Genomic DNA, 27,386 nt, shown 5'->3' with positions numbered 1-27,386 from the left:
CGTAAGCGCGCCATAAAACGGATGTGGTAAACGTATGCGAAAACGGCTCGTAACCAAACGCAGCCCAAAAACGCGAAACGAAAAAAGGGCCTAACCAAACGATGGGGCATGGGCTTCTTCTATGATGTTCAAAACAATTTGTTGCCAACCAATCTACTTTTACAGCACGTTTAGGTTGCATGACCTCGTATAATTTCCACGGAGCCAAATGCGAAAATCGAGCAACCAAACTCGCCCTATAGCATCTTTTAACACGCTAATGGACCTGTCAGCACGGTGCCAAAAACGCTAAATGCCACTGTAGCATGCTATTTCAAACTTTGGAAGAAACCCATCGAACATTATAGCTGTTGAAATTAAATGGTGAGTAGGGGTAGACTTAAAAGAATACCCACTTTATAGCTGTTGAAATGAGCTTTAGGTTCTTGAGAAGCATCATCCCAAGTTCCTAACGGAACGGCTAACCACACTATAGATAATTTCCATTCTCTGAAGGATCGCTGACGCCCGATCTTGGACGACCGTCCAATCAGGATGTAAATGGCTCATTTTCTTACTCCTAATTCTGAAGGTTTACATCAAGTAAGAGAAAACCGAATACACTAGAAACATCCACCTCACATGTGCTAATTGGATAAAACTCAATGTGACTCCAAAATGAGAAAAGTGATGACACACCTATATTTTATAATCTGCTTGTGTTGAGAGCATGTCGTACTATCAAAGAGGGTAGTTAGGAAACTAATTTTTTTGCAAATATCTCAAAGTAATTCCTTTTTCTTTTGGGACGGAGCATTGATTTGTGCCCAAAACAGTATACGGCAAACACCACAGGCAGCAAGTTAGTCAGTCTTAGTACAATAGTGTAACTTGAACTACCACTGCATGCTATTACCCGACATAGCACAGAATGATTCCAAGATACAAAAGCAGCACATAATAAGACTTCAGCAAGCCACAGGACTTCTGCCACGGGAGGGAAACCAGAGAGTGAAGAGGACAGGTTCCTCACCGTCGAGCCCGGACTTGCTCCCGCCGCTGTGCGGCCCTGCTGGTGCCGCCGGCCACGGTCGCAGTGGAGAACACGGGGAAGGTAGGCTCCGCCAGATCCATCTGCTGCGGAGGAGGAGGACCTAGGACATGTCGACGCGGAGGAGGTGGTCGGGGGCGGCGCGGAGAAGACGCGGAGGAGGTGGTCGGGGGCGGAGCGGAGGATAGCGGAGGAGGAGGCGGGTGGTGCGTGGAGGAGCGAGTGGCGGCGCGGAGGAGGACTGGAGGAGGTTCGTGAGGAATCGTGGAATCGTGGAACGGTACAGCCGCTGGGAATCGTGGGCCTTGTGGTTCTGTCCACCAACGCCATATAAATTTCGTGGTGGGCCGCTTACGCCACTTGAGCCAAATTTCGTGGGCGGCGTATGTGGGATCGCGAAATGCCGCTGCCATTTACATCCTGACCGTCCATGCGTCCTCGACGTGCCGCTCCTCCGTAAGCGTGCTTCCGACGGCACACCTCAGCACGTACATGCCGCCTACGTTGGCGGAGCTCATGTACGGCCCCGAGCTGACCGCGTTCACCTCCGCAAGGAGACCCCGGTTGAGCTCGTTCGCCGTCTTCTCGCCGCCGAACTCCTCCCGAGGCCGGAGCCGGAAGCACACCAGCGCGAACCGCCTGTCCGTTACAACCTCGAACCTCCCGTCGGCCTTCACCATGTTCTCGAACGCCTCGGCCATGCGCACATGCGAGCGGACGTGGTCGCGCAGGCCGTCGACGCCGTAGCAGCGGAGCACGAGCCACACCTTGAGCGCGCGGAACCGGCGGGTGAGCGTCATGGTCCAGTCCTTGTAGTCCACCACGTCCGACGCCGCCGAGTCCCTGAGGATGTACTCCTGCTCCGTGCCGAGCGCCGCGATGAGCGCGCACGGCTTCTTCACCCACATCGCGCAGCAGTCGTTGTTGGCGAGGAGCCACTTGTGAGCGTTCATGCTGAACGAGTCCACGGACTCCACGCCGTCGATCACGTGGCGGAACTCCGGGCAGACCAGCGCGGAGCCGGCGTAGGCCGCGTCCACGTGTACCCAGACGCCGTGCGGTGCCGCGACGGCGCAGAGCTCGCCGATCGGGTCGACGGCGGTCGTCTGGGTGGTCCCGACCGTCGCGCACAGGAACAGCGGCACCAGCCCGGTGTCCACGTCGGCCTGCATTGCGTCGCGCAGCTCCGTGGGCGAGAGCGCGAACATGTCCGCGTGGCAGGTGCGTATCTCGCGGCAGTGGTCTCGCTGGATGCCGGCGATGCGCGCGGCCTTGCGGAAGGCGAAGTGGGTCTGGTCGGAGCAGTACACGACGAGGTCGACGATCCTCTTCCCGCCGATCTCCGCCAGCTTCCGGTCCCTCGCGGCGACGAGGGCGCAGAGTATGGCCTCGCACGAGGTGCCCAGGAGCGCGCCCCCGCCGCCTCCGGCGAACAGGAGGCTGTCCGGCAGGTGCAGCGCTTTGCCGAGCCAGTCGACGACCACCATCTCGAGCTCGGTGGCGGCCGGCGAGGCGGTCCAGGTGAACGGGATGACGTTGATGCCGGCGGTGAGCGCCTCCCCGAGGGCGCCGACGGTGCTGCTCGACGCCGGGAAGTGCGCGAAGTGGCGGGGGCTCTGCCAGTGCGTGATACCCGGGAGGATGAGGTCGCGGAAGTCCCGCAGCGCCGAGCCGAACGCGTCGGGCTCCGGTCGGGCCGGTGCCGCGCCGGGGAGCTGGTTGCGCAGGAAGCCGGGGGTGACGCTGGGGTGCACGGGGTAGTCGCCCATGCGGCCGTAGTAGTCGGCGATGAAGTCGATGACCTGGTGACCCTGGCGCCGGAACTCGTCGGCGTCGAGCAAGGTGAGGCACGGCAGCTTCTGCTTGGGCGTGTCCACCATTACCACTGGGACGACGACGCCGTTGTTGGTTGCACCGTTGACGGTGTCAAAGCAGTGCTGCGGCGGCGGAGCCATATGTGGTGATTAACTTGCTACACCCTCACCAACTAATGGTGCTATTGGCAATGTCGATCGATGTCAATTCCAAACCGTCCCGATTGATATTTATGCAGTCTAGCAGTTTACAGCTGGAGTTATACTGGTATCCTGCAACTGCATGCGAGGAAAAGCGGATGTGTTATATCTGTACTCACAGCATGATGGATAGAAGCAAACAACAGCAGCAGCGAAACTGCAAGATTGGCAAACACTGTATCTAGTTCATCCTCATAGGTAGAATACCAAGCATAAAGTGAAGCACACCAAAAAGGTGAGCGCGCGACTCGTGAATGTACTCCAAAACATCGTACATATTAGCATGTTCTCGTTGCGCAAAGTGAAATCTTACTTTCTTTTCACGCAAACTTTCGACCTTTCTTCTAGCAACAAAGCGCGCTTTAGTTTGCAATAAGGCTGGTGCTAGTGGAGGCGTGAGCACGGGCGGTACCGCCCGCTGCTGGGCGAGAGGCGGGCGGGAGCGAGGCGAGACGAGAGTGGGAGGCGCTGGGCTGGCGCCGGGCGGTACCGCCCGCTGCCGTCCGGCTACCGCCCGCGTTGGGGGCGACAGCGAGGCGAGAGAGGGGCGATAGCGGTGCTAGTGGGGGTGGTAGGGAGACGGTAGGGAGGCGGTAGGAAGGAGAGAGAAGTGAGAGCTGGCACTATAGCCTCGTGCACTGGCATCGTGGGGTGAGAGTGGGGTGAGAGTGAGGGTAAAAACTGACGTGGCGAGACGATAGTGGGGTGATGCATTGGCACCAGCCTAACTGAGAAAGCAGATAAAGTGGCCATGCACAGGTAATCCGGCCTCATATACAGTCCCATAAAATTTCAAACTTGAGTGTGAACTGATGAAAAAAGAGAAAAATATACACAGTAAAAGGTGCAAGAGCCAAGAAATCTGCGGTGTATCCTTAGTAAGGCAACAAATGTACATTTGCAACTGAAAAGTAAAGCTCTGATTGAGATGTAGCCTCCACTGCCAGGTTTACAATGTCACGGGCGAGGACATTGTACACTTGGCGAAGTTGGTTTCATTTCTTTGAAACGGAACGGGGCGGAGACGTCTTTGATCTAAAAAATTGTACACTTAGCGTGCCACGTGTACATTAGTGTCGAATCCTCTCAGAGTACAACTCTCTCGTCTCACGGCATCTCCAGCGAGGCGATCTAAACCGACGACTCAAATGGTTCAATTCTATTCGTTTGGGTCATGCCACAGACATAATTTGGGACACCGCCGACCGGCCAGGCCAGTGCGCCTAGCGGCGTGATCCATTCAGTCCAGTGTTAGAGCAAAACATCTCATACATAAATTGCATACATATTTGTAGACAATTTTCTTGAAGCAAGTTGATACAATAAACTAAAAATTAATACGTGGGCACAACAGGGGCCATGGACACCACCTCCTTTGTCGACCTCACCGAGGACGTAGACTAGACAACGGCGTCGTTGGTCGATTCCCGCGTAATCGGTAGCTAGGGCTTAGCAAAATTTTCTTTTATTAATTTCCTATGTAAATTATGTTTAAATGAATATTTTTGTTTCAAAATTTCGCGCGCTTTTAGTTTTTATTTGAATCTATTTAGTTTTGTTCTCTTCGGCCAATGGGCCAAAATGCCCATCGAAAAACGAATGGGTTGCACCACTATGGTCACACAAGCCAGACCGAGTTGAAAGAACATTTCCCGCCCTTTTGGGTTTTGTGTGTTTGATGTCAACACTAGGTATTCATTTATATGTGTTGATGTAGACAGGTACAAGTTTTCGAAAAACCCTGTCGATCGGTAAAGTGGAGTGGTTATTCTAAAGCCATGAAGGTTTCCTTGTTCTGGCGGAAGTTCCGGTGCCAACAGCCGGAAGTTCCGCCCTGTTGCTTCCCGCAGAAGGCCTTCAGCTTCACTCTGTGTTCAGTTTTCCTTCTCCGGCCGGAAGTTCCGGAGAAGATGGCCGGAAGTTCCGGTCAAGCGGAACTTCCGCCTAACTTCCGGACAAGTTCCGAAAGTCGGCATTTGTGGCTCGATATGTTCCCGTAAGGTTTTTGCCCTATTTCGAACTTGGCCGGAACTTGGCCGGAACTTCCGGTCACCGGAAGTTCCGCCCTAGTTCCGCCCTAGTTCCGCCCTCACCGTTTTCGACAGGTTGACTGACGAAGACTGCACCAGGCGGAAGTTCCGGCTCTCTTAGCCGGTACTTCCGGTGCCGGCCGGAACTTCCGGCCCTCCAGGCCGGAACTTCCGGTGTTACGAGAAATGGTCCAAACGGTCAGATCTGAGAGCTCCAATCATATAAATAGCTCTCTTCTCCAACGGGACAAGCTGCTCAATTATTGCACAAGAAATCTGCCAAGCTTCACCACCATTAGAGCCACCTCAAGAAACACAAGATTTGCAAGATCTCCTTCCTCCCTCAACCAAAGCTCTTGATCTTTGGGGATTCGAAGGAGAAGCCACCGATCTACATCCTCACCGAAGCGTTCTTCATTTCCCCCTCACTTGTTTGAGGGATCTCATGCTAGTGTTCCTATTTGGTTCCCTAGTTGATTTGTTGTTGATGGATTGTTGTTGATTGTTGCATTGTTACAGATTTGGGAGCCTCCAATTCAGTTGTGGATGTGTGCCCCAAGAACCTTGTAAAGGCCCGGTTTCCGCCTCGAGGAAATCCCTTAGTGGAAGTGGGCTAGGCCTTCGTGGCGTTGCTCACGGGAGATCCGAGTGAAGCCTTCGTGGCTGTTGGTTTGGCTTGCGTAGCAACCACACTCCTCCAAACGTAGACGTACCTTCTTGCAAAGGAAGGGAACTACGGGAATCATCTCCGTGTCAACGCGTGCTACACTCTCGGTTACCTCTATCCCACTCTATCTCCTATATATTGCGTAGCTATATCTTGCTTAGTTGATAACCTTGCCATATAGGTAAATTCACCTAGTTGCATATCTAGAGAATTTACCTTTGTGTCAAACCTAAATTGAAAAAGAACTAAAAATTGGTTAGCACCTATTCACCCCCCCCCCTCTAGGTGCGGCATACGTTCCTTTCAATTGGTATCAGAGCCTCGGCTCTTATTTCGGGCTTAACCGCCTAAGAGTATGTCGGACGAGGAGCCCTCGGAAGGGGCCGCCAATACGGTCTCCATGGAAGAATTCAATTCGTTGAAGTCCTTCATGGAAGCCAAAATGGAAGCCCAAATGGAAAGCATGAAAAAGATGATTGCCGAGCTTTTGGCTCCGGCTCGTCCCAAGGCTCCTAGTCTAGAGGTAAAGGACGCGGGTGTGTCCGAAGAGGGAGGTGCTTCGGCACCACCCTCCTCTACCAAACCCGTGGAAGGTGATAACTTAAACACTAACAAATCCCCCTTGCATCTCCTAGGGATACTAGTGGAGGTGAGAGCTACAATCGAGTAGCTCCACCTTTTCAATCCCCGATATACCGGTTCCCCATCCTCATTTGAACATTCGGGCGACCCACCTAAGTTTTCCATTGAAAATTACACCACTTGGCGATTTGAGTTTCGCTCTCATGTTTGCAGTGCCTCCAATGAACTTTGGAGAATCATCCAAGAAGGCTTCAAACCTTACAACCCCGACAAGTTGACTAGAAGAGAAGCGGTTGATAGTCAACTCAACAACACCGCCTTGCACATGATTCAAACTAGTGTGGGGACAAAGGATTTGCCCCGTGTTCGGAACTACACCACCGCCAAGGAAGCTTGGGATGGGTTGGCCGCTAGTTGCATTGGAAGTGAGAGCACGAGAAGGAACAAGTATAATGCTCTTAAGAATAAAGCCGAAGGATTCATGAGGCTACCGGATGAAGATCATCAAGACATGTATTCAAGACTCCTCATTGTTGCCGATGACTTCCGTCTTATTGGTGCCACCCACATCAATGACTCTTGGATCAAGGAGAAGTACATTGAATGCATGATGCCATATGTACCCATTGATGTCAAGACCCTTGTTGGGAGAGAATGCTATTCCTCTCTCTCTTCTCAAGATGCCGTGCACGAGATGCAAGCCCTCAAGGTGCTCGAGCAAAACTCTCATGATTCTCTCAATCGTGCCATTGGTATGTCAAAAGGGAACAATCTTGCCTTGGTGGTCAACCCCTTAGATGAAGTGCACCCTCAAGAGCAATATAGGGCATCTTGGAGTATGTCCTATCCGGAAGATTTGGAATGCCACTATCATGATCACATGGCCTTCCATGCAAAGTCCTTTTGGGTTGATCCCTCCAAGGCCAAGGAAGACAACATCAAGAGAAACCACAAGAGTGGGTTCACTAGCTTTGGTCCAAAGACAAGATCATGCTACAATTGTGATGACAAGCGCCACTTCATTGCCGAATGCCCCTATGAAAATAGAGAGCTTCATAATGGAAGGCTCATTCCCAAGGACAAGAGCAAAGAATCAAAGGGCAAATACTCAAAAGCCCCCAACAAGAAGTTCTACAACAACAAGACCAAGAAGGGCAAGAGGCACCCAAAAGTTGTGCTTGTGACTAGGGAAGAATATTCGTCCGATGAAGTTGCGAGCTCTAGTGATGATGAAGAAGGAAGCTCAAAAGAAATGGCCGCCATTGTCACTACCAACATTCCCTCTTCATCTCTCTTTGAATCCCCCAATGAGAATCCTCATATCAAGAATGCACATTGCTTCATGGCAACATCTTCCTTGGACACATCTATTGTGCTATCAACTCAAGAAGAATATTCCTCCGGGGATGATGAAGTTGATGATGAAGAAGATGCAACTTCTAATGGATTGGTCGCTCTTGCCTCCCTCTCCACTAACTCTTCATCACCAAGTGAATCCCCCAATGAGATTATTCATGTGGAGGAAGAAAGTTGCCTCATGGCCAAATCCTCCGAGGTATCATCTCCTAGCCCCTCTATGCCTAACATATCAAGTGATCTAGGGGTTGATGATGCTAGTCTAAAAGTAAAACAAGAAATGTTAGAATTTGATGAATTCTTGCTTAACCTACAAGGTATCAACAAAAAGCATGTTTCAAATCTCATGGCTCGTTTAGCTCAACAAAATGATATGCTTGAGAAAAAGGGTCAAATAGAGAGAGAAGACTCTCTTGAAATCCATGCTCTTAAAAATGCCCTTGAGGAAAGTCAAGAAACTATAGCCTCTCTTGAGGAGAGGCTAGAAAGTCTTGAAGAGCCTCAAGATGAAATTAACAAGCTCACTAAAGCTAGAGATCATGCTAGGGCTAAGACTAAATTGCTTAAAAAGGAAAAGGCCAAATTTGGTGTTGATCATGAGAAACTTGTGAAGGATCTAGATGAACTAGACAAAGCTCACAAAGCTTTGAAGAGTGAATACTCTCTCCTATCCAAGTCAAATGAGCAACTTCAAATTAGGCTTGCTTCATATGATGTACCTAGTTCCTCTACCCCTTCTTGTGATCATGCAAATATTATTGAGGAAAATGCTAGGTTGAAGGATGAACTTGCTAAGGCCTCCTCTCCCCAAAGTAAACTTTCTTTGGATGATCTTTTGAGTAAGCAAAGATCAAACAATGGGAAGGAGGGCCTAGGTTACAACGCCAAGGCGAAGAAGGCAAACAAGCAAAAGGCCAAGCCCGCACAAGAAAAGAAGAAAGATATCACCAATGGTGAAGCCCCTAAGGGCAACACCACTAATGATGATAATGCGGGAAATGCTAACCCTCACTATGTGTTATTTAAAGATTATTATGGTGATGTTTATGCTAAATATGTTGGCCCATATGATGGTTATGTTGCTTGGTCTATTTGGGTCCCAAAGACCCTTGTTGCTAACAAAAGAGGACCCATTGTGAAATGGGTACCTAAATCCAAGAATTGATCTCATGTAGGACTATGCCGCGGAGGTTCAAAATGGGTACTTGATAGTGGATGTACAAGTCATATGACCGGCGGCAAGAACCTCGTCAAGGAGTTGAGGCCCAACATAAACAATATCACCGTCTCCTTTGGCGATAATTCTACATCCGAGGTATTGGGTTTTGGCAAGGTTGTGGTTGCACACAACATAACACTTGTGGATGTCATGCTTGTCAAAACCCTTGGTTACAATTTGCTTTCCGTTTCCGCCCTTGGCAAGATGGGTTTCGCCGTCTTTATTGATAAAGATATTGTGGTCCTCTTGTGGAGCAAGACTCTAAAAGTCGCTTTCGTTGGGTATCGCGAACATAACTTGTATGTGGTGGACTTTTCGGGGACCACCACTTCAAGTGCGATGTGCCTATTCGGAAAGGCGGATGTGGGTTGGTTGTGGCATCGCCGCCTAGCCCATGTCAACATGAGAACTTTGCAAAGTCTTCACAAGGGGAACCATATTGTGGGACTAATGGAAAGTGTTTCTTTTGCCAAAGATCGTGTTTGTAGGGCTTGTGTTGAAGGCAAAATGCATGACTCTCCGCATCCAAGCAAGACTATCATCTCTTCCAAGAGGATCTTGGAGCTCCTTCATGTGGATCTCTTTGGTCCCGTTACTCATGCAAGTCTTGGTGCGAAGAAACATTGCTTGGTGATTGTTGATGATTACTCAAGATACACTTGGGTCTACTTTCTCAAGACGAAAGATGAGACTCAACAAATATTCATTGACTTTGCCACCGAGGTGCAACGCCAACACAACCTCCTCATTATGGCAATAAGAAGTGACAACGGCTCCGAGTTCAAGAACTACACACTCAATGATTTTCTTAGTGATGAGGGGATTCGTCATCAATATTCCGCCGCTTACACCCCTCAACAAAATGGTGTTGCGGAGAGGAAGAACCGGACTCTTATGGATATGGCAAGATCTATGATGGCGGAGTATAAATCCCGCTATAACTTTTGGGCCGAAGCCATCTCCACCGCTTGTCACTCTTCTAACCGGCTCTATCTCCGCAAGGGATTGAACAAGACTCCATATGAAATACTCACCGGCAACAAGCCTAATATCTCATACTTCAAGGTGTTCGGTTGTAAGTGTTTCTACAAAATCAAAGGAGTTCGTTTGTCTAAATTTGCTCCTAAAGCTTTGGAGGGTATATTTGTTGGTTACGGTGCCGAATCTCACACTTATAGAGTCTTTGATGTATCCTCCGGGATTATCATTGAATCTTGTAGTGTGAAGTTCGAAGAAAATGATGGCTCCCAAGTGGGGCAAGTTGATGTATGTGCAGGTGATGAAATACCTCAAGATGCCATAGTAAGAATGGGTGTGGGATTTTTCCGCCCCATTGAGGGACACGGTGTGGCGTCTCGGGAAGAACTATGCTCTACCACGGTGGAGCCCTCATCCTCTCAACATCAACAAACCCCATCTCTTGAAGCTAATGATGCACCAACCCAAGAACAAGAAGAAAATCCTCCCTCTCATGAACAAGATCAAGGACAAGATCAACCAAGCATTCAAGATCAAGCTCATGATGTTGAGCATTCTCAAGAAATTGAGGAAGCTCAAATTGAAGGTCAAGACGGGGACCCAAATGATCAAGTTGATCAAGTGATACCTCCAAGGCCTACCAAGGAGGAGATCGAGGCCCGTCGTCTAGCAAGAAGAGAAAGGCAACTTGAACGTCTTGAACACACACATGACAAGGTTCTTGGTGATGTAAGGGCAAAGGTCTCCACAAGAAGGCAATTGGCTAACTTTAGCAATCATCATGCTTATATCTCCGTTGTGGAACCCAAGAAAGTATTTGAAGCCCTTGAAGATTCGGATTGGGTGGAAGCCATGCATGAGGAACTCAACAACTTCAAGCGCAACAAAGTATGGACCTTAGTAGAGAAGCCAAAGGAGTGCCGCAATGTTATAGGCACTAAGTGGATATTCAAGAACAAGCAAGATGAGTTTGGAAATATTGTGAGGAACAAGGCAAGATTGGTGGCTCAAGGTTTCTCTCAAGTTGAAGGAATTGACTTTGGAGAGACCTATGCTCCCGTGGCTCGTCTTGAGTCCATCCGTATCCTTCTTGCTTATGCATCGCATCATAACTTTAAGTTGCAACAAATGGATGTTAAAAGTGCATTTCTTAATGGTCCTTTGCATGAAGAGGTTTATGTTAAGCACCCCGGGGTTCGAGGATCTCAACTTTCCTAACCATGTCTACAAGCTTGACAAAGCACTTTATGGTCTCAAACAAGCTCCTAGAGCTTGGTACGAGCACCTTAAAGAATTGTTGGTAGACCGTGGGTTTGATGTTGGGTTAATCGATCCCACTCTTTTTACTAAGAGGGTTAATGGGGAGCTTTTCGTTTGCCAATTGTATGTTGATGATATTATCTTTGGCTCTACTAACAAAGCTTTCAATGATGAATTTTCAAAGCTTATGACCGATAGGTTTGAGATGTCTATGATGGGAGAGATGAAGTTCTTCCTTGGTTTTGAGATCAAGCAATTGAGAGAAGGAACCTTCATCAATCAAGCAAAATATCTCCAAGACATGCTCAAGAGGTTCAAGATGACCGAGTTGAAGGGTGTGGCCACTCCTATGGTTACCAAATGTCATCTTGCACTAGATCCCAATGGTAAAGAGGTGGATCAAAAGGTATATCGCTCTATGATTGGATCCTTGCTTTACCTTTGTGCATCTAGACCGGACATAGTGTTGAGTGTTGGTGTGTGTGCAAGGTATCAAGCTTCTCCTAAGGAGAGCCACATGATGGCTCTCAAAAGAATCTTTAGATATTTGGTTGATACCCCAAGATATGGTATTTGGTACCCCAAAGGCTCAAGTTTTATTCTCAATGGATATACCGATGCGGATTGGGCGGGTGACAAGGATGATAGGAAATCAACTTCCGGGGCTTGCCAATTCCTTGGTAGGTCCTTGGTGTGTTGGTCTTCTAAGAAGCAAAATTGTATATCTCTCTCCACCGCCGAAGCCGAATATGTTGCCGCCGCAAGTGGATGCACTCAATTGTTATGGATGAGGCAAACTTTAAAGGAATACGGTGTCATGTGTGACAAAGTGCCTCTATTATGTGACAATGAAAGTGCCATCAAGATTGCCTATAATCCGGTGCAACATTCAAGAACGAAGCATATTGAGATCCGGAATCATTTCATTAGAGATCATGTTGCCCGTGGTGACATTGAGCTCATCTTTGTTCCAACCAAAGATCAACTTGCCGATATATTCACGAAGCCTCTTGATGAAGCAAGATTCTCTTATTTGAGGAATGAGCTAAATATCATTGATTCAAGGAGTATAGCTTGACCATCTTGCAAACACACCTTTGTCTCAAAACTTTATTTGGTTTAGATGTGGGCATGGAAATAGGGGAGTGCGGTTTAAACTATTGAGCTATCCCTCCCCCCATAATGCCAACATTAAATAAAATCATTCTCTTTATATCATATAATGATATGTGAGCTTCAATGATGAGTAGTGGTTTTGGGCCCAAGATATATCTTCGCGGTGCCATGCCATAACACTCATATATGGTGGCCTAGGCCACCACACTCTTCTTCATGAAGAGTTGGAGTTGTTTGGTTTTCTCATTGGATCTTTTTGACATCTCCTTGTTTATGGGAAATCACTCATTTTTGGCCTTTATTTGCATTATTTGCAAAAATGAGTGATCATGTACCATCTCACAGTTTGGCGTATCTATCCTAAGCCTATCTCATCTAATACATTTCCCTCACCTCTCAAGTGCATCATGTTCGTGGCAAAATCCTGCTTCTAGGCTCTGTTTTCTTCCCCACCGGAAGTTCCGGTCGTCTGGACCGGAAGTTCCGGCTGGTATCCTTTCACCTGATCCACCCAGCTCGGTTCCGAACAGGCTGGTTCCTGCGAGACCGGAAGTTCCGGCTCCAACGAGCGGAACTTCCGGCCTTAAGTGACCAGTATATAAGGGGGGCCGAACGGGTGAGCAGTTCCATCTTCCTCAGTTCCCCACTTTCCAAGATCTATTTCGTGGTGCTCCTCCCCTGTGACGGCTGCTGCTCCTCCGGCCGGATCTCTCTCCTCCGGCGACCTTCGCCGGATCGGCTCCGTGGATCGGCATCCACTCCCTCTCCTCTCCCATGGCCCCTCCCGGTTTGTGCCCTCTCCCTCTCTATGTGTGGGTAGACCTCACTAGATGAAATATAGGGCATACTCTAGGCAATGCTATGGTAGAACATCCTTAGATGCCCTTCCCTGACTAGAACATGCTTAGGATGTTGTTGTGGTGTGGATTATCAAGTCATGGCCTCAGATCTGGTGAGAAATTGTGCTGTTTTTCGAACAGCCGGATGTTCCGGCTCCATGGGCCGGAACTTCCGCCGCGGGGCGGAACTTCCGCCGGTTCTCACCGGAACTTCCGGCCTGGCGAGTTTTTCTGCATTTACTCAATATCCTGTGCAGGTTCTAGTTCTTTGTTCTCCTTGTCCTTGTGCACTCATGTTTCATATCTATCATGCTATCTCCATCCCAGGTTCTTCCAAGAAGAGGAACAAAGGTCACGTGGACGAGATTGAGGAAGAACTTGAGCAAACACGGCCTTCAAAGCTCACCTCTCGTCAGCAAGCATCTCAAAGGTCAAAGACACCCGCTGCTCGGGGCAAGAACATCCATGTATCCGTGAAGAACATGCAATATCCTGAGTACAAGGAGATCCGTGACATGAACCCGTACCTCACTCCTCGGAGCAACCGGGTTTCGGATAAGCGCTTCCACAACAAGACTCAAGAGGAGATCTTTTATGAGGTGTATGTGCCATTCAAGAAGGGGGTAACCCCTCAACATGCTATTGACACCGGCAAGATGGCCGCCTCGAAGTACTTTGAGGAAGCATATGCCATGTGTGGAGAGTTTGGGCTCTATCCCATAATGGAGCTCACCAAGGAGTATGATGTGGAGATGATTCATCAATTCTATGCCACTGTTCATTTTGACACGGATGAAGCCAAAACCTTCCGGTGGATGTCTCATGAGAAGCTTCTTGAGTCCAACTTGGCGAAGTTTGGGGCTGCCCTTGGATACCCTCGCCTCCCGGGCGTTGATGCGAATGGATGGAGGTGCCACGACAGTTCTTTCTCTCAACCAAGGGAAGTGTTGGAGCCCCTCTATATCAAAGGTTGGGGCATCCCGGGCAAGAGTGCGGATCTTCTCCCTACTTGGGACATCATGCTTAGGGTCTACCGGGAAACCATTGGACCAAAAGGTGGCAACCTTGATGAGCTGCACTTGTATGAAGTCGACCTTATGGCAAACTCATTTGCAAAGAGGGGCACCGGTGAGAAGATTGATGTGATGGACTACATCTTCAATGAGATGTGGTCATGTGTTATGGAGAAGAAACTTCCCGCCTATGCTCCGTACATTATGAAGCTCATTGAGGACACTTGGGTGGCTACTTGTCAGACTTCCCTCATCCACTCCATTCCTCTCAACGTCACCATGCATGATGTGAAGGTTCTAAGGACCAAGCGCCACAACACTCCTATTGAAGATGTGCCTCCCAAGGATGAGAAGCCACCTAGCTGGGCTTCTAAGCTTGCTCGCCGCATGAGACAGATCTTTTGCCTCACCGCTGCAGTCAACCGCCGCCAGTATCAGCAGCACGCAGAAGCCAAGAAGTCTCGAGTTCGTCAGAAGAGCATCATGAGGGCTCTTGCAGTGGACGTGTCTCCTCCCGGATCCGAGGAGAATATCACTCCGGAGGCTGAGTGGATCTCTCAGCATGGTCTTCCTCTTCCTCCCGATGGGCTTGAGATCGAGTCTCCTCCACACACTCCACCCTACCCCGGCGCCCCATCGGATCTTCCTCCCGGCTGGGCTAACGCCGACCCTTGGGACGTGTAGTTGCTCCTTTCCCTTTTTGGTGCCTTGGTGCCAAAGGGGGAGAGTGAGACCTTATAGGTTGCTCTCCGGTGGGTATTTGCATGGGGGGAGTCACAAGCTCGTATTTGGCTTTGATTTTTATCGCTTGTGATTCCATTTGTCTTTGTGGTTGAACTATGTCGTCTATCTATGTGGTTGAACTATGTCCTTAGTTAATTTGGCTTGTAAAACTTTATCTATGTGGATGGTTATCTCCGTTTATGTGTCTTCCATGGGTATCTATATGTGCATGATTCTATTATCAATATGCTTATCACTATATTGTATTGCTAACCCTTGGAAGACGGATGCTAGATATAGGGGGAGCTTCCTATACCCCTATGCTCATATCTAGGGGGAGCTCCTCTATATTCATTCCTTGCAAATACGTGTGTTGTCATCAAACACCAAAAAGGGGGAGATTGAAAGAACATTTCCCGCCCTTTTGGGTTTTGTGTGTTTGATGTCAACACTAGGTATTCATTTATATGTGTTGATGTAGACAGGTACAAGTTTTCGAAAAACCCTGTCGATCGGTAAAGTGGAGTGGTTATTCTAAAGCCATGAAGGTTTCCTTGTTCTGGCGGAAGTTCCGGTGCCAACAGCCGGAAGTTCCGCCCTGTTGCTTCCCGCAGAAGGCCTTCAGCTTCACTCTGTGTTCAGTTTTCCTTCTCCGGCCGGAAGTTCCGGAGAAGATGGCCGGAAGTTCCGGTCAAGCGGAACTTCCGCCTAACTTCCGGACAAGTTCCGAAAGTCGGCATTTGTGGCTCAGTATGTTCCCGTAAGGTTTTTGCCCTATTTCGGAACTTGGCCGGAACTTGGCCGGAACTTCCGGTCACCGGAAGTTCCGCCCTAGTTCCGCCCTAGTTCCGCCCTCACCGTTTTCTGACAGGTTGACTGACGAAGACTGCACCAGGCGGAAGTTCCGGCTCTCTTAGCCGGTACTTCCGGTGCCGGCCGGAACTTCCGGCCCTCCAGGCCGGAACTTCCGGTGTTACGAGAAATGGTCCAAACGGTCGGATCCGAGAGCTCCAATCATATAAATAGCTCTCTTCTCCAACGGGACAAGCTGCTCAATTATTGCACAAGAAATCTGCCAAGCTTCACCACCATTAGAGCCACCTCAAGAAACACAAGATTTGCAAGATCTCCTTCCTCCCTCAACCAAAGCTCTTGATCTTTGGGGATTCGAAGGAGAAGCCACCGATCTACATCCTCACCGAAGCGTTCTTCATTTCCCCTCACTTGTTTGAGGGATCTCATGCTAGTGTTCCTATTTGGTTCCCTAGTTGATTTGTTGTTGATGGATTGTTGTTGATTGTTGCATTGTTACGGATTTGGGAGCCTCCAATTCGAGTTGTGGATGTGTGCCCCAAGAACCTTGTAAAGGCCCGGTTTCCGCCTCGAGGAAATCCCTTAGTGGAAGTGGGCTAGGCCTTCGTGGCGTTGCTCACAGGAGATCCGAGTGAAGCCTTCGTGGCTGTTGGTTTGGCTTGCGTAGCAACCACACTCCTCCAAACGTAGACGTACCTTCTTGCAAAGGAAGGGAACTACGGGAATCATCTCCGTGTCAACGCGTGCTACACTCTCGGTTACCTCTATCCCACTCTATCTCCTATATATTGCGTAGCTATATCTTGCTTAGTTGATAACCTTGCCATATAGGTAAATTCACCTAGTTGCATATCTAGAGAATTTACCTTTGTGTCAAACCTAAATTGAAAAAGAACTAAAAATTGGTTAGCACCTATTCACCCCCCCCTCTAGGTGCGGCATACGATCCTTTCACGAGTCCTATTTTTCATTGAAGAGGTCGGTCTTTCCCTAGTTCTACCCCGTGCATAATTGGGCTGGAAAAGCTCAGGCCCACCGGTACCTCGTAACGGACCGGAGTTAATTGGGCTTTATGACCAACAGGAGTGTACTAGTACATGGAAAAGTCACTATCAGGAGGCGGAAAGGAGATTCTAATTAAATTTGTTATTCAGGCTATTCCAACGTATTCGATGGTTGTGTTCAAGCTGCCCAGAGGACTATGTGATCATATTACATCTTTGGTAAGAAAATTCTGGTGGGGGAGCAAGAATGGAGAACGTAAAGTGGCTTGGGTCTCTTGGGATTTAATGGTTATGCTAAAATATAAAGGAGGATTGGGGTTTAGAGACAGAGAGATTTTTAATCTTGCGTTAGTGGCAAGACAAGTGTGGAGAATTCTCAATGAACCTGATACTCTAAGTGCTCGTACACTGAAGGCCATTTACTTCCCGTCGGATAATATTCTCACTGCGGCCCTAGGCTCTAATCCATCACAGATCTGGCGCTCTCTTTGTGAGGGTAGAGATATGCTGAGAATGGGTCTCATTAGACGTATTGGAGATGGCTTGACCACGAGGGTTTGGTCCGACAATTGGATTCCTTGGGATCATGGTTTGAAACCCGTATGCTGCATAAAGGAACATGACGACACCCCGGTTTTTGTCTCTTCGTTGATCTGTTCAGCCACACGGACTTGGAAATGGGAGATGCTTGAGACATACTTCTTGCCGATGGACATGGAGGCGATCCTCCAGATTCCGATCAGCTCGGTACGGCAGTGCGATTTCTGGAGTTGGCATTATGATAAACGGGGCCTCTTTTCGGTCAGGTCAGCATACAGAATGATCTTGGCTACCAAGATGAGAAGAGAGAATTATTTTGAGGGGCGGGCCGAGCAGTCCAACTTCAAGGAGGAAGAGGAGGGATGGAAAAGATTGTGGAATGTCAAAGTTCCTTCAAAACTGCGCCTCTTCGCATGGCATTTGGCGATGGCAACACTACCAACATGCACCGTCCGGGCTCATAGGGATGATTGGAGACACTCTTTATTGGAGTGCAATATGGCGAGATGCGTCTGGGCCTTGAGAGAAGATGACGCTGTTTTCCCTATGTTTGCTGAAGGAACGGATGACCCAAAGCAATGGTTGTTTAACTTGAGTAAGGTTTTAAAGCAACAACAATTTGTTGAAGTTCTGGTGATGCTATGGGCTATATGGTGGGCTAGAAGGAGAGTTATCCATGAAGATGAGTACCAATCTCCCCTGTCGACCCATGCTTTTTATCACATGTTATCTCGAGGAGCTCAAGATGGTTCCCATGGAAGGAAAGCTGACAAAGCAACCCAGGGTGTGTGCTAAACCTCGGTGGATGCCACCCCTACGGGTGTTGTGAAAATAAACGTAGATGGGGCTGTGGCTAAGTTGCAACAACGTGGAGCGGTAGGTGTTATCTGCCGTGATGACACTTGCCAGTTCATGGGGGCATCAGCGACTGTCTTTGAGGTTATAAGCGATCCAGGAATTCTAGAAGCTCTTGCTGTCTCAGAGGCGTTGTTCTTAGGGGAAGACTTACAAGTACAAAAGCTCTTGGTGGCCTCAGATTGTCTGAACATTATGAGAGAGATCAATGAAGGATCACCGGCGGGACAACATTGTATGATCATAAAGGAGATCCTAGTGAAGAAGGGGAAGTTCTCAATGGCTACTTTTAGCCATGAACGGCGCGACGCAAATGAGGAAGCACATAGACTAGCAAGATCATCAGTCTCCCGAGATATGGGTAGACATGTATGGTTTAGTGCTCCTCCTAGTGATCTTAATATTCCTGTAAATTTTATGAATTTGATTTGAGTTAATAAAGTCGCGCTGTTCCGCTAAAAAAAAGAAGAAGTACATGGAGCATTTGGCGGGAACGCTCAAAATCTCCCCCCAATTCCTCAACTCTGCTCTCCGCCGGACCGACCGCCCCGCACCACCAATTCAGCCATGGCTCCGCCTCTACCAGCAATGTACTCCTCGCTCCACGCCGCCGACTCCGATTCCGACGGCTCCCTCCTCTCCGACGTACCCGACTCCCCGCCTCGCCGCTGCTCGCCACCCCGGCCGCCACCGCCCAAACACCGTCCCACGCCAGATCCAGCCTCAAAACCCAAACGCAAGCCCAAAGCCAAACCTAAGCCCAAGCCAGTACCCTCCTCTACCTCCACCTCCGCCTCCGCCTCCGCCTCCGCTCCTCCGATCCGCGCCGCCGCCCTCTCTGACCCGCATGGCCTCACCGGGCGCATCGCTCCCACGGCGTCCGCGCTCACAGCCAACGCCGGCGCAGCCTCCTTCTCCTCATTCCGCCGCCTCGTCCAGTCGCGCAACCTCGCCGTCGAACCCGCCGCCGCATTCACCATCCCTACCCCCGCCCCCGCCTCCACGTCCGAGCCCGAGCCCGCGGAGATACCAAGCGCCGAGCCGTGCCCGCCACCGGCAGCCACCTACCCGCCGCCGCAGCTCAGGCCCAAGCGGGTGCACCCCAACTCGGTGTCGGAGGCCCCCACGGTCGCGGCCGAGCAGCCGAAGCGACCCAGAGGGGACAGCGCAGGCAACTTCGTTCGGCTCAACATCAACGGGTACGGCCGGAAGAAATCGTTCAAGTCGCAGGCAAGGCGCCCGACGAAATACCGCTCCTGGAAGCGGCAGCAGCCCGGTGGTGGCAAGCCCCGGGCAGGCGCCGACGAGGAAGGGGATTTCGTGGCGGAGGCGCTGCTCGAGCGGGAGAAGAATGGGGCGGGAGGCGGTGACGGTGTTCTTGAGGCTGTTGAGGTAGCGAGGGAGGACCCGTCCGAGCAGAATCTTGACAGCTTGCTCAGGAAGGTGTTTGGCTACGATTCGTTCCGCAAGGGTCAGCTTCAGGCGATCCAGAATATAATTGCAGGAGAGTCTACCGTGCTTGTGCTCCCGACCGGCGCGGGCAAGTCACTGTGCTATCAGGTGTGCAGCCAAATTTTAGTTGCTGGTTTTGTAGGTCAGCTCTGACATGATAGTGATGCTAATTTTCAGTTGCCCGCTATGATTTTGCCTGGACTGACACTGGTGGTGAGCCCACTGCTTTCCTTGATGGTGGATCAGTTGAGGAAGCTCCCTGCATTTCTCCCAGGAGGCCTTCTTGGGAGTAGTCAGGTATTTGCAAAAGAAAATTATGCTTCCTGCTAGCCCTATTCAGTATCCTATTTCTAACATAGGTATTATATTATTTTATTCATTCAGACGAGCGATGAGTTTCATGAAACATTGCGAAGATTGCGTGCAGGGGAAATAAAGGTACAGCTTTCTTAATTCCCATTTCTCAATGAACTGCCTAGGACAATGAGTAACTGCCTTGATTCTGCCTTATCCAGAGAGTCATCCCTGCATATCTTGCAAATTATATTCCAAAACAATATATCTTCTTCATTTAGTGTCGAAAAATGGATTTGAAAAAGGACAATTCTTCTTACATTCGGGAAATGAACCCAATTGTGATTCTTATGTTTTGCAGTAGGTGATGTTGACATGTATTTTGTTGCAGTGTTCTAACATAGCTCTGAGTGTTTATCAGGTTCTTTTTGTTTCTCCGGAGAGATTCTTGAATGAAGAATTTCTGCTGATATTCAGGGACACGCTGCCGATATCTCTTGTGGTGATCGATGAAGCTCATTGCATTTCTGAATGGTGAGTTTATATATTTTTCCTTTAGTTCAGCTCAGAACATGAGATACTTGCTTACAGTTGGCACTGCAATCTCTATGTAATTGCGTGCCCGGATACAAAAGGAAAACCGAAACAGGGAAATATCAGATTTAGGACGGTAGCAGTTGCCAGTTTTAAACAGGTCATATAACTGGTCATTAGCACCATCTGTCTGGATACAACTGAACAAGACAACAACCCTGCTTTGTACAACCATGCAAACATTATTTGATGCATCACTCTATAGATAAGAAATATCCAATAAAATTGGAATCACGTAATCAGATGGTGACAGTTAAATGCACTGATCAGAAGCTATCATCTTATTGAACATAATTGATACCATTCATGTTTTTTATATTAACATAGATAGTTCCAATAGCTTGCATATAAGAAAATGCCAACAACAATTTACTTTAGACTTTGAATCAAAAAGATTTAAGTCTACCATTAGCTTGCCTAGCGATATTTTTTCTGATCTACCTCTCTTTTTATCTGTGCTTGTGTGTCATACTTAATTTTCGTGATACAGCCCACTAGTTTCACCATTGCTTTGTTTTCCTACTGTATTATGTACTTCCTGCCCACTTTATAGTGTTAGACTTCCAGTGTGACCAAGTTCATGAACTGATCTTTATGTCTTCCCAAATGAACAGGTCTCATAATTTTAGACCTTCATATCTAAGGCTTCGAGCATCACTACTTCGGAGAAAGCTTAATATTCAATGTATTCTTGCAATGACTGCAACTGCAACAACCCAAACCTTGCAGGAGATAGTAAGTGCCTTAGAAATACCATCTGGTAATCTCATCCAAACATCTCAAATAAGGGAAAATTTACAGCTATCTATTAGCACGAGTGATAACAGGTAGATCGCCCTTCTACTCTGTATGAATAGTCTATTTGCTACGGTAGCCACGATATTATATTTCAAAGAAGGCACATGACACATTATCTTTTATGTCACAGGTTGAAGGATTTATTGTTGTTATTAAAGTCTCCCCCTTTTGTTGACATGAGAAGTATTATCGTCTATTGTAAATTTCAGGTTAAACTTTCTCTTTCCTGAATATGGTTCATACATGTCCCCAGCTACCCCCTTTCAATACAATTCAACATTGCATATGTAACCTCTTTCTTGTTATCTTGAACAGACAGAAACAGACTTTGTTTGTAAGCACTTGTGTGATAACAACATTACTGCCAAGGTTGGCCTTCATCTTTAGCTTGACATGAGTTAGCTGCATATACTTTCATGACATCTTCTGTCTTTTTAGAGCTACCATAGTGGACTTCTGATGAAAAAGAGGAGCCGTGTACAGGAACTTTTTTGCTCTAACAAAATAAGAGTGGTATATCTTTGCCTATGTACCTTGGTATTTCCTATTCATAAGTTGCATTCATAAGTTGGCCAGATATCTAACTTTGTTTCGTCCTCCCTTGAGGAAGGTTGTTGCAACTGTGGCATTTGGCATGGGTCTTGATAAGAGTGACGTCGAAGGGGTATGAATATGTCCACACAATTATTTTCAATCTGCTCGAGAGATTGCAATTGTTCTTTTTTTCTCTCTAGAAAACAAGAAAATTCAATATTCTTTCAAATGAGATCCTCCCAACTAAAGCAAAATTAAATTTCTGCTAACTTGTACTGATTAAAGCGTTCTTTTCTTAAAGGTGATTCACTATAGGTTGCCGGAAAGCATGGAAGAATACATACAGGTAATTTACATTCATGACATGGTATATGCTTTTCCATTCTCCCCTCTCTTCTTGAACGTCTAGATATGATCTTTCCAGGAAACTGGCCGTGCTGGAAGGGATGGACGGGTATCACACTGTCATCTTCTTTTTGATTCAACAACATTCTATAAGATTCGTAGTCTTTCACACAGGTGAACTGTTTCTCTGATGTACTTGCTCTGTCTTCCATATGTTTCATATGAATTATGAAATGACTCTACAACCTCCTTTGGCAGTGATGGCATTGATGAATATGCAATGATCAAATTTCTTCACCAGTTATTCTCCTCTGGCACAGGGTGCATCTGTTCCTTGGTTAAAGAGTCTACATCACGCAAGTTCGATATGAAAGAAGAGGTTTGCGTCTGTCTTACAAGCCCACTGCAACTAGTTTGTTCTGTCTTTTGCTCTTGTGATCTGTGCTTAGAAAGCCTGCTCACAGCCTTGCACAATATTCTATCGAAGTAGCTCAATACACATCTGCACTAGGTAGCTGTACCATGGAGGTTAGTGGTTGTTCGACATGACCTGCAAAAGTTATCTATTTTCACTAGTCTTGACTTTTTTTTTGTGAGGGATGAATGGTAGTATAATACTCCCTCTGTCCCATACTCTCATAATATGAGATGCCATCTTAGAAGTTATTGGCTGTAATAACATCTTACATTATGAGACGGAGGGAGTATGTGATAAGTCTAAAAATATCTTTGTAGTCAACATTTTATTGTACGCATTTTAGAACGGCAAGTAACAAACCAATGGGTGTGCTAGTTATATGGAGTAAAGATGTAGATACCCTTTCATTCAGATTTTTTAGCAGTAGTGACAAGATCTATTTGAAAATTATCATTTCTTATGAAAATGTTCATGTGCTTTGCTCTTAAAATTCCCTGTAAGCATTTGGTTACTTTTGAAACATATGAATTCTTGAACAATTCAGCTAATCTTAAGATAAGAAAATGTCATAACAAATTATCACTGCAGGTGCTTTTGACGGTCCTCACACAGCTGGAAATTGGCGACGAACAATATCTCCATTTACTTCCTCAGTTCAGTGTTACCTGCACATTGTATTTTCACAAGGTACGTGCTTACCCAGTGATCTGAGCTTTGCACCATTTGAACCAAAACCTATCTTATCGTGCTCAGCTAGTCAGCTGAGGACCTTGTTATGTGTCTAGTAACAGAGATTCACCCTTAATTGTTCGGTAGCATTTTGACCTAGGCATATGAGTGCTGTGCACGTACCATGTTTATTGTTCTTTTATAAGATATTATACTTTCCTCCCTTTCTTTTCACTTCTCTTGATTTGCTGATTTATATTGCTGCAGACATCACCGCAATTGCTCGCTGACAAGGATATACTACTTAGATCAATTCTAAAAAAGTAAATACACTGTCTGGGTTTGTTTTGAAGTGCTTATTGGAACTTGCTGCACTTCTTTAAGTTTTTGTTTTGGTGTCACAGTTCAGAGATGAAGGATGGAAGTTATGTCTTCGAAGTACCAAGAATAGCTAACGATATGAGGATCACAATGAATGAAGTGTTTGATCGATTGCAAAAGCTAAAGGTTTGCTTGAATGAACGTAGTAAAATTTCCAGTTTATGTGGTGTTTTCCAGTGTCCATAAATTCCATGGTTATCATCTATCGGTCAGTTTTAACTTCTGTTCATATATGCATCCACAGTCTAGGATGAGCTAAGCTTATCAAACAGAGAAATGGAAATCGCATCTGAGCTAATTTCACATTGTGTACACTTAAAAATCACATCTCCTGTATTTTGTAGCAGACCATCAGCTCAGTGTTTAGACAATGTGTGCTGTTGCTACAGAAAATGGGCACATAGGCCTTTGCCTACCTTTCTGTTATTTATACCATTTTGTTTATGATCACATTTCCATATCCTAGCAAACTTTTTCACTATCACTTGTGCTGTGACATTTGTTGTGGTTGCTGCTTATTGCTGTTCTAATGTAAGATCTTTGACCATGTAGTTACAGACCTATATCCGGGCATAGATCGAGGTTGACTTACTAATATTACGCATATGGGATGATTCATCATCTATTTTCTGTTGTTTTTTATCCTGTTACTCCAATTTGTTAAACTCCTTATGTTATGCAATATTTATTACTTATATGCTCCCTGTATAAATCAGTTTTCAGGAGAACTATCATATGAAGTGAAAGACCCAGCCTACTGTTACATGATCTTGAAAAGGCCAGATGACTTAAATGCTCTTTCAGAAAAAGTCACAAAATGGCTTTCTGAAGTAGAGACCTCAAAGGTGGTAAACAGTTTCTTAAGCTATTTTTTTGAAACAGGGAAAGCCCCTACGGCTCTTTTATTGAATTATTCAAGAATTTAGCAGTACATGGCACTCAGCATTCAGCAATATTTATTACTTAAGCTATTCTAACTAAGAATCTCTTCATTCAATATTGTCCTCCAAATTGTATCTGTAGATCTTCAGTATATACATTGTATTCCTTAGAGGGCAGCAAATCATGTACTAAATGGGATTTTATAAATGGTAGTGTAGTGAGTCTCAGTCGTTTTTATTGACTGATTGCTGATGCTTGCTGCTTAAACAGATCAGAAAACTGGACGCTATGTTTTGTCTTGCGAACTATGCTGTCAAAAGTTGCAAAAGGACCAGTGGGTGTTCTGGTTCCCAGCACACTCCGTGCATTCAGAAGAGGATTATAGACTACTTCAGCAAAACTGAAGGCACATCAGACGATGACTACTGTACTCCACTCCGCAAGAGCAGGTATGCATGCTCTCTTCCCACAGAACTTACCAGAGCATTTGTTTCTTACGCTGTTCCGAGTTAGTAAGTTTTATCTGACCGAAATTTGATTTTGCCTCTTGCAGCACGTTCTTGCAATCCGATATAAAGGTAAGAACTAATGCTACGGTGCATTTCCTTGCGATTTAGTATGATGTTATAGGCATGCTTGACAATGTCTTCACTGGACCGCTAGGTATTCCTCCAGAGCAATTCGTTTGCAAAGTTCACCCCGAGGGCTGTCGCGAGGATTATGCATGGCATCTCCAGCCCAGCCTTTCCAGCCGCAACTTGGTCCAAAAACCACTTCTGGTCTCTCTCTTTCTCTGGTCGTGCTGCGTTTTGTTTTACTTATGTGTAGCTGCCCATCGCACCGATTCATCTCACGGACTGAAATGTTGCTCAACAGGGGACGCTATATAGAGGTTGAGTTTCCATTGGTCATAGAAGCTGCCAGAGCAGAGCTAGTTAAATTTGTTGGAAAAGGAGAATAGTACTACAAGCTGGCAATCAGATGCCTTGCCAGGCCACCATGCACATAGGAATGAAACTGAAGAAACCAAGAATCTGATAGAAAATTAACTACAGAAGGTTCGTGCCCACTCCCCAGCAAGTAGCCCCATGGGCACACCCCAACAGTTGGAATTCGCTAAGGCTTACCACTGATCTCCGTTGCTTCCAAATCTGTAGAGGCGCTTGGGAGAGTGTGTTGGCAAGCATTCTCCTGCAGAGGGAACACCAGCCTGGTGAGTGTGAAGCATCTATTCAAGCAAATGCTTTGCCTTCCAGTGAAGCTGTCTACATGCGTTTTCGCTGTCTGAAGACGCACGCTGATGAAGGAAACGAATAAACGATGATGCAAACTGATGTTCCCTCTTCGGGAGCATACACATTATTTGTAATGTAAAGAAACATTAGTCACTTGCTGACTCCTTTTTTTTTTGGACGATATGAAAACTGAGTTGACTGGCCGATCAACCGGCAGTGGGGCACTTGGGCGGTGGTTGGGCCCTTCCCCATCATCAGCTCGGTTGGATGTTTGAGTACCGCAGGGCAGCTTCATGCCACATGCCATGTCGCCATCGCATATCCGCATATTATTTTTCTTTTCTTTCGACAACCTATCCGCGTATGCCCCGGGAAAGCATGAGGGCATCTCCGACGGGGCCGACCGTTTCCGTTCGTCCGGATCGAAAAATCGTTTGGTACCACCTTTAGGGGCGACGCATCGTGACCGGGCCGTTCGCGCGACGCAAATCCGGCGCATATTTGTGCCTGGAATGCGTCGGCGGACGCTGCGCGGGCCCGCCTGGCAGCGAGCTTGTATCGAGGGTATCGTTTCTACGGTCAACGCTTCTGCGTCTGTGCTGCAGCCTTCGTCATCAATGTTGCGGCTGCCTTTTTTGCGCGTGCACTGTCAGACGGTGGCTGGGCTTCTGCGCCGCCTTCAATGGCATCGCTTCCCGCGCGCGGCCGGCCTTAAAAGTCCACCGGCATCGTTCCTCCATCACCTACACCTCCACTCCCACCACCACCGCTACAGCACCATGGGGAAGAAGAAGAAGAACGACTTCGAGGCGCTCGACAGCGGCACCAAGAAGGAGGAGCGGCCGAACAGGGTGCTGCTGCCCGTCAGCGTGGGGAGGCTGATGCACCGGAACTGGACGCCGTGCGACTCCTAGGGGGACGTGCACATGCCTGTCGGCTGGCGGTTGAGCTACCGCCGGGTGCCCGTCCCTCTCGTGCCTGCGCGCGAGCCAGATAGGAGCGCCGAGATCCGGTGAAGGAGGCGGTACCTACCGCCGAACCTCCGCGCCGATCCCGCCTACGACATGGAGTCCGACAGCTGGCGCATGTATCTCATGTTCGATAGGGATCCGAGGAGGAGGGCGGGCTTCATGGGCGACTGGGACTTTCCCTTCGACCGTCCACCGGCGCCCACTGTTCAAAAAATCGGTCGAGATACCGATTTATCGTGAATCGGGTGGTCACCGATAAGATTTCAGCATATCGGCCAATTTATCGCGCCACCGATATTTCAACCGATTTTCTGCATTTTAGCCGATATTTCGCCCGATTTTCACTCTCATGGTCGATATTTCGTCTGATTGTTAGTGAAATTTCAATGAAATTTGATGGCAGTCGATATTTTCATCCTATGGTTGTGTAGAATTATGCATTAGCTCAAAATTTCCATTATTATTGATTCAAATGCAAGGAATCAAGGTAATACTTATGTGCAATGCTCAAATATTATTTTTGGCATAGCATATTATAGAAAATTTAGTGTCGAAAATTAGGATTTATAAAAAATAAGCTGATAAATGGCTGACCGATAAAATCGATTAATCAGCCGATAAGCGATTAATCCTCATTTTAATGCCGACCGATAAGTTAAGATTAATGATTTCTTGAACATTGCCGGCGCCTCGTCGTCGAAGACAGCAGGCGCCGACGCCTGCGCAGTACGACCACGACGATGACGACGACTACATCGAGGCGCTGGCTTACC

The 27,386-nt window shown here is 47.5% G+C and overlaps 2 protein-coding genes across 2 annotated transcripts; one reads left to right on the top strand and one right to left on the bottom strand.

Moving 5' to 3' along the window:
• Nucleotides 1–341: 341 nt before the first annotated feature.
• On the bottom strand, nt 342–2,985 carry LOC124671823 (tyrosine decarboxylase-like). Its single transcript, XM_047208149.1, has 3 exons — nt 1,463–2,985; nt 466–529; nt 342–347 (listed from the first exon to the last, which is right to left on the bottom strand). Exons 1-3 carry the CDS (start codon nt 2,983–2,985, stop codon nt 342–344), a joined length of 1,593 nt encoding a protein of 530 aa, XP_047064105.1.
• Nucleotides 2,986–13,190: 10,205 nt separating this feature from the next.
• Nucleotides 13,191–25,368, top strand: LOC124671822 (ATP-dependent DNA helicase Q-like 5). Its single transcript, XM_047208148.1, is given in 22 exon segments — nt 13,191–13,205; nt 13,350–14,061; nt 14,149–14,343; nt 18,933–19,600; nt 19,670–19,789; nt 19,877–19,930; nt 20,208–20,320; nt 20,995–21,207; nt 21,309–21,387; nt 21,494–21,547; nt 21,617–21,778; nt 21,780–21,842; nt 22,014–22,058; nt 22,137–22,231; nt 22,316–22,436; nt 23,064–23,162; nt 23,412–23,467; nt 23,549–23,651; nt 24,678–24,856; nt 24,961–24,985; nt 25,071–25,186; nt 25,284–25,368. Coding segments are annotated over 22 exon segments (3,372 nt in total).
• The last annotated feature ends 2,018 nt before the right edge of the window (nt 25,369–27,386 follow it).

This window comes from Lolium rigidum, chromosome 7 (assembly GCF_022539505.1).
Source record: "Lolium rigidum isolate FL_2022 chromosome 7, APGP_CSIRO_Lrig_0.1, whole genome shotgun sequence".
Classification (NCBI taxonomy): Eukaryota; Viridiplantae; Streptophyta; class Magnoliopsida; order Poales; family Poaceae; genus Lolium; species Lolium rigidum.
Note: the sequence above shows the minus strand (reverse complement) of the source record. Positions and strands in the feature narration are given on the sequence as shown.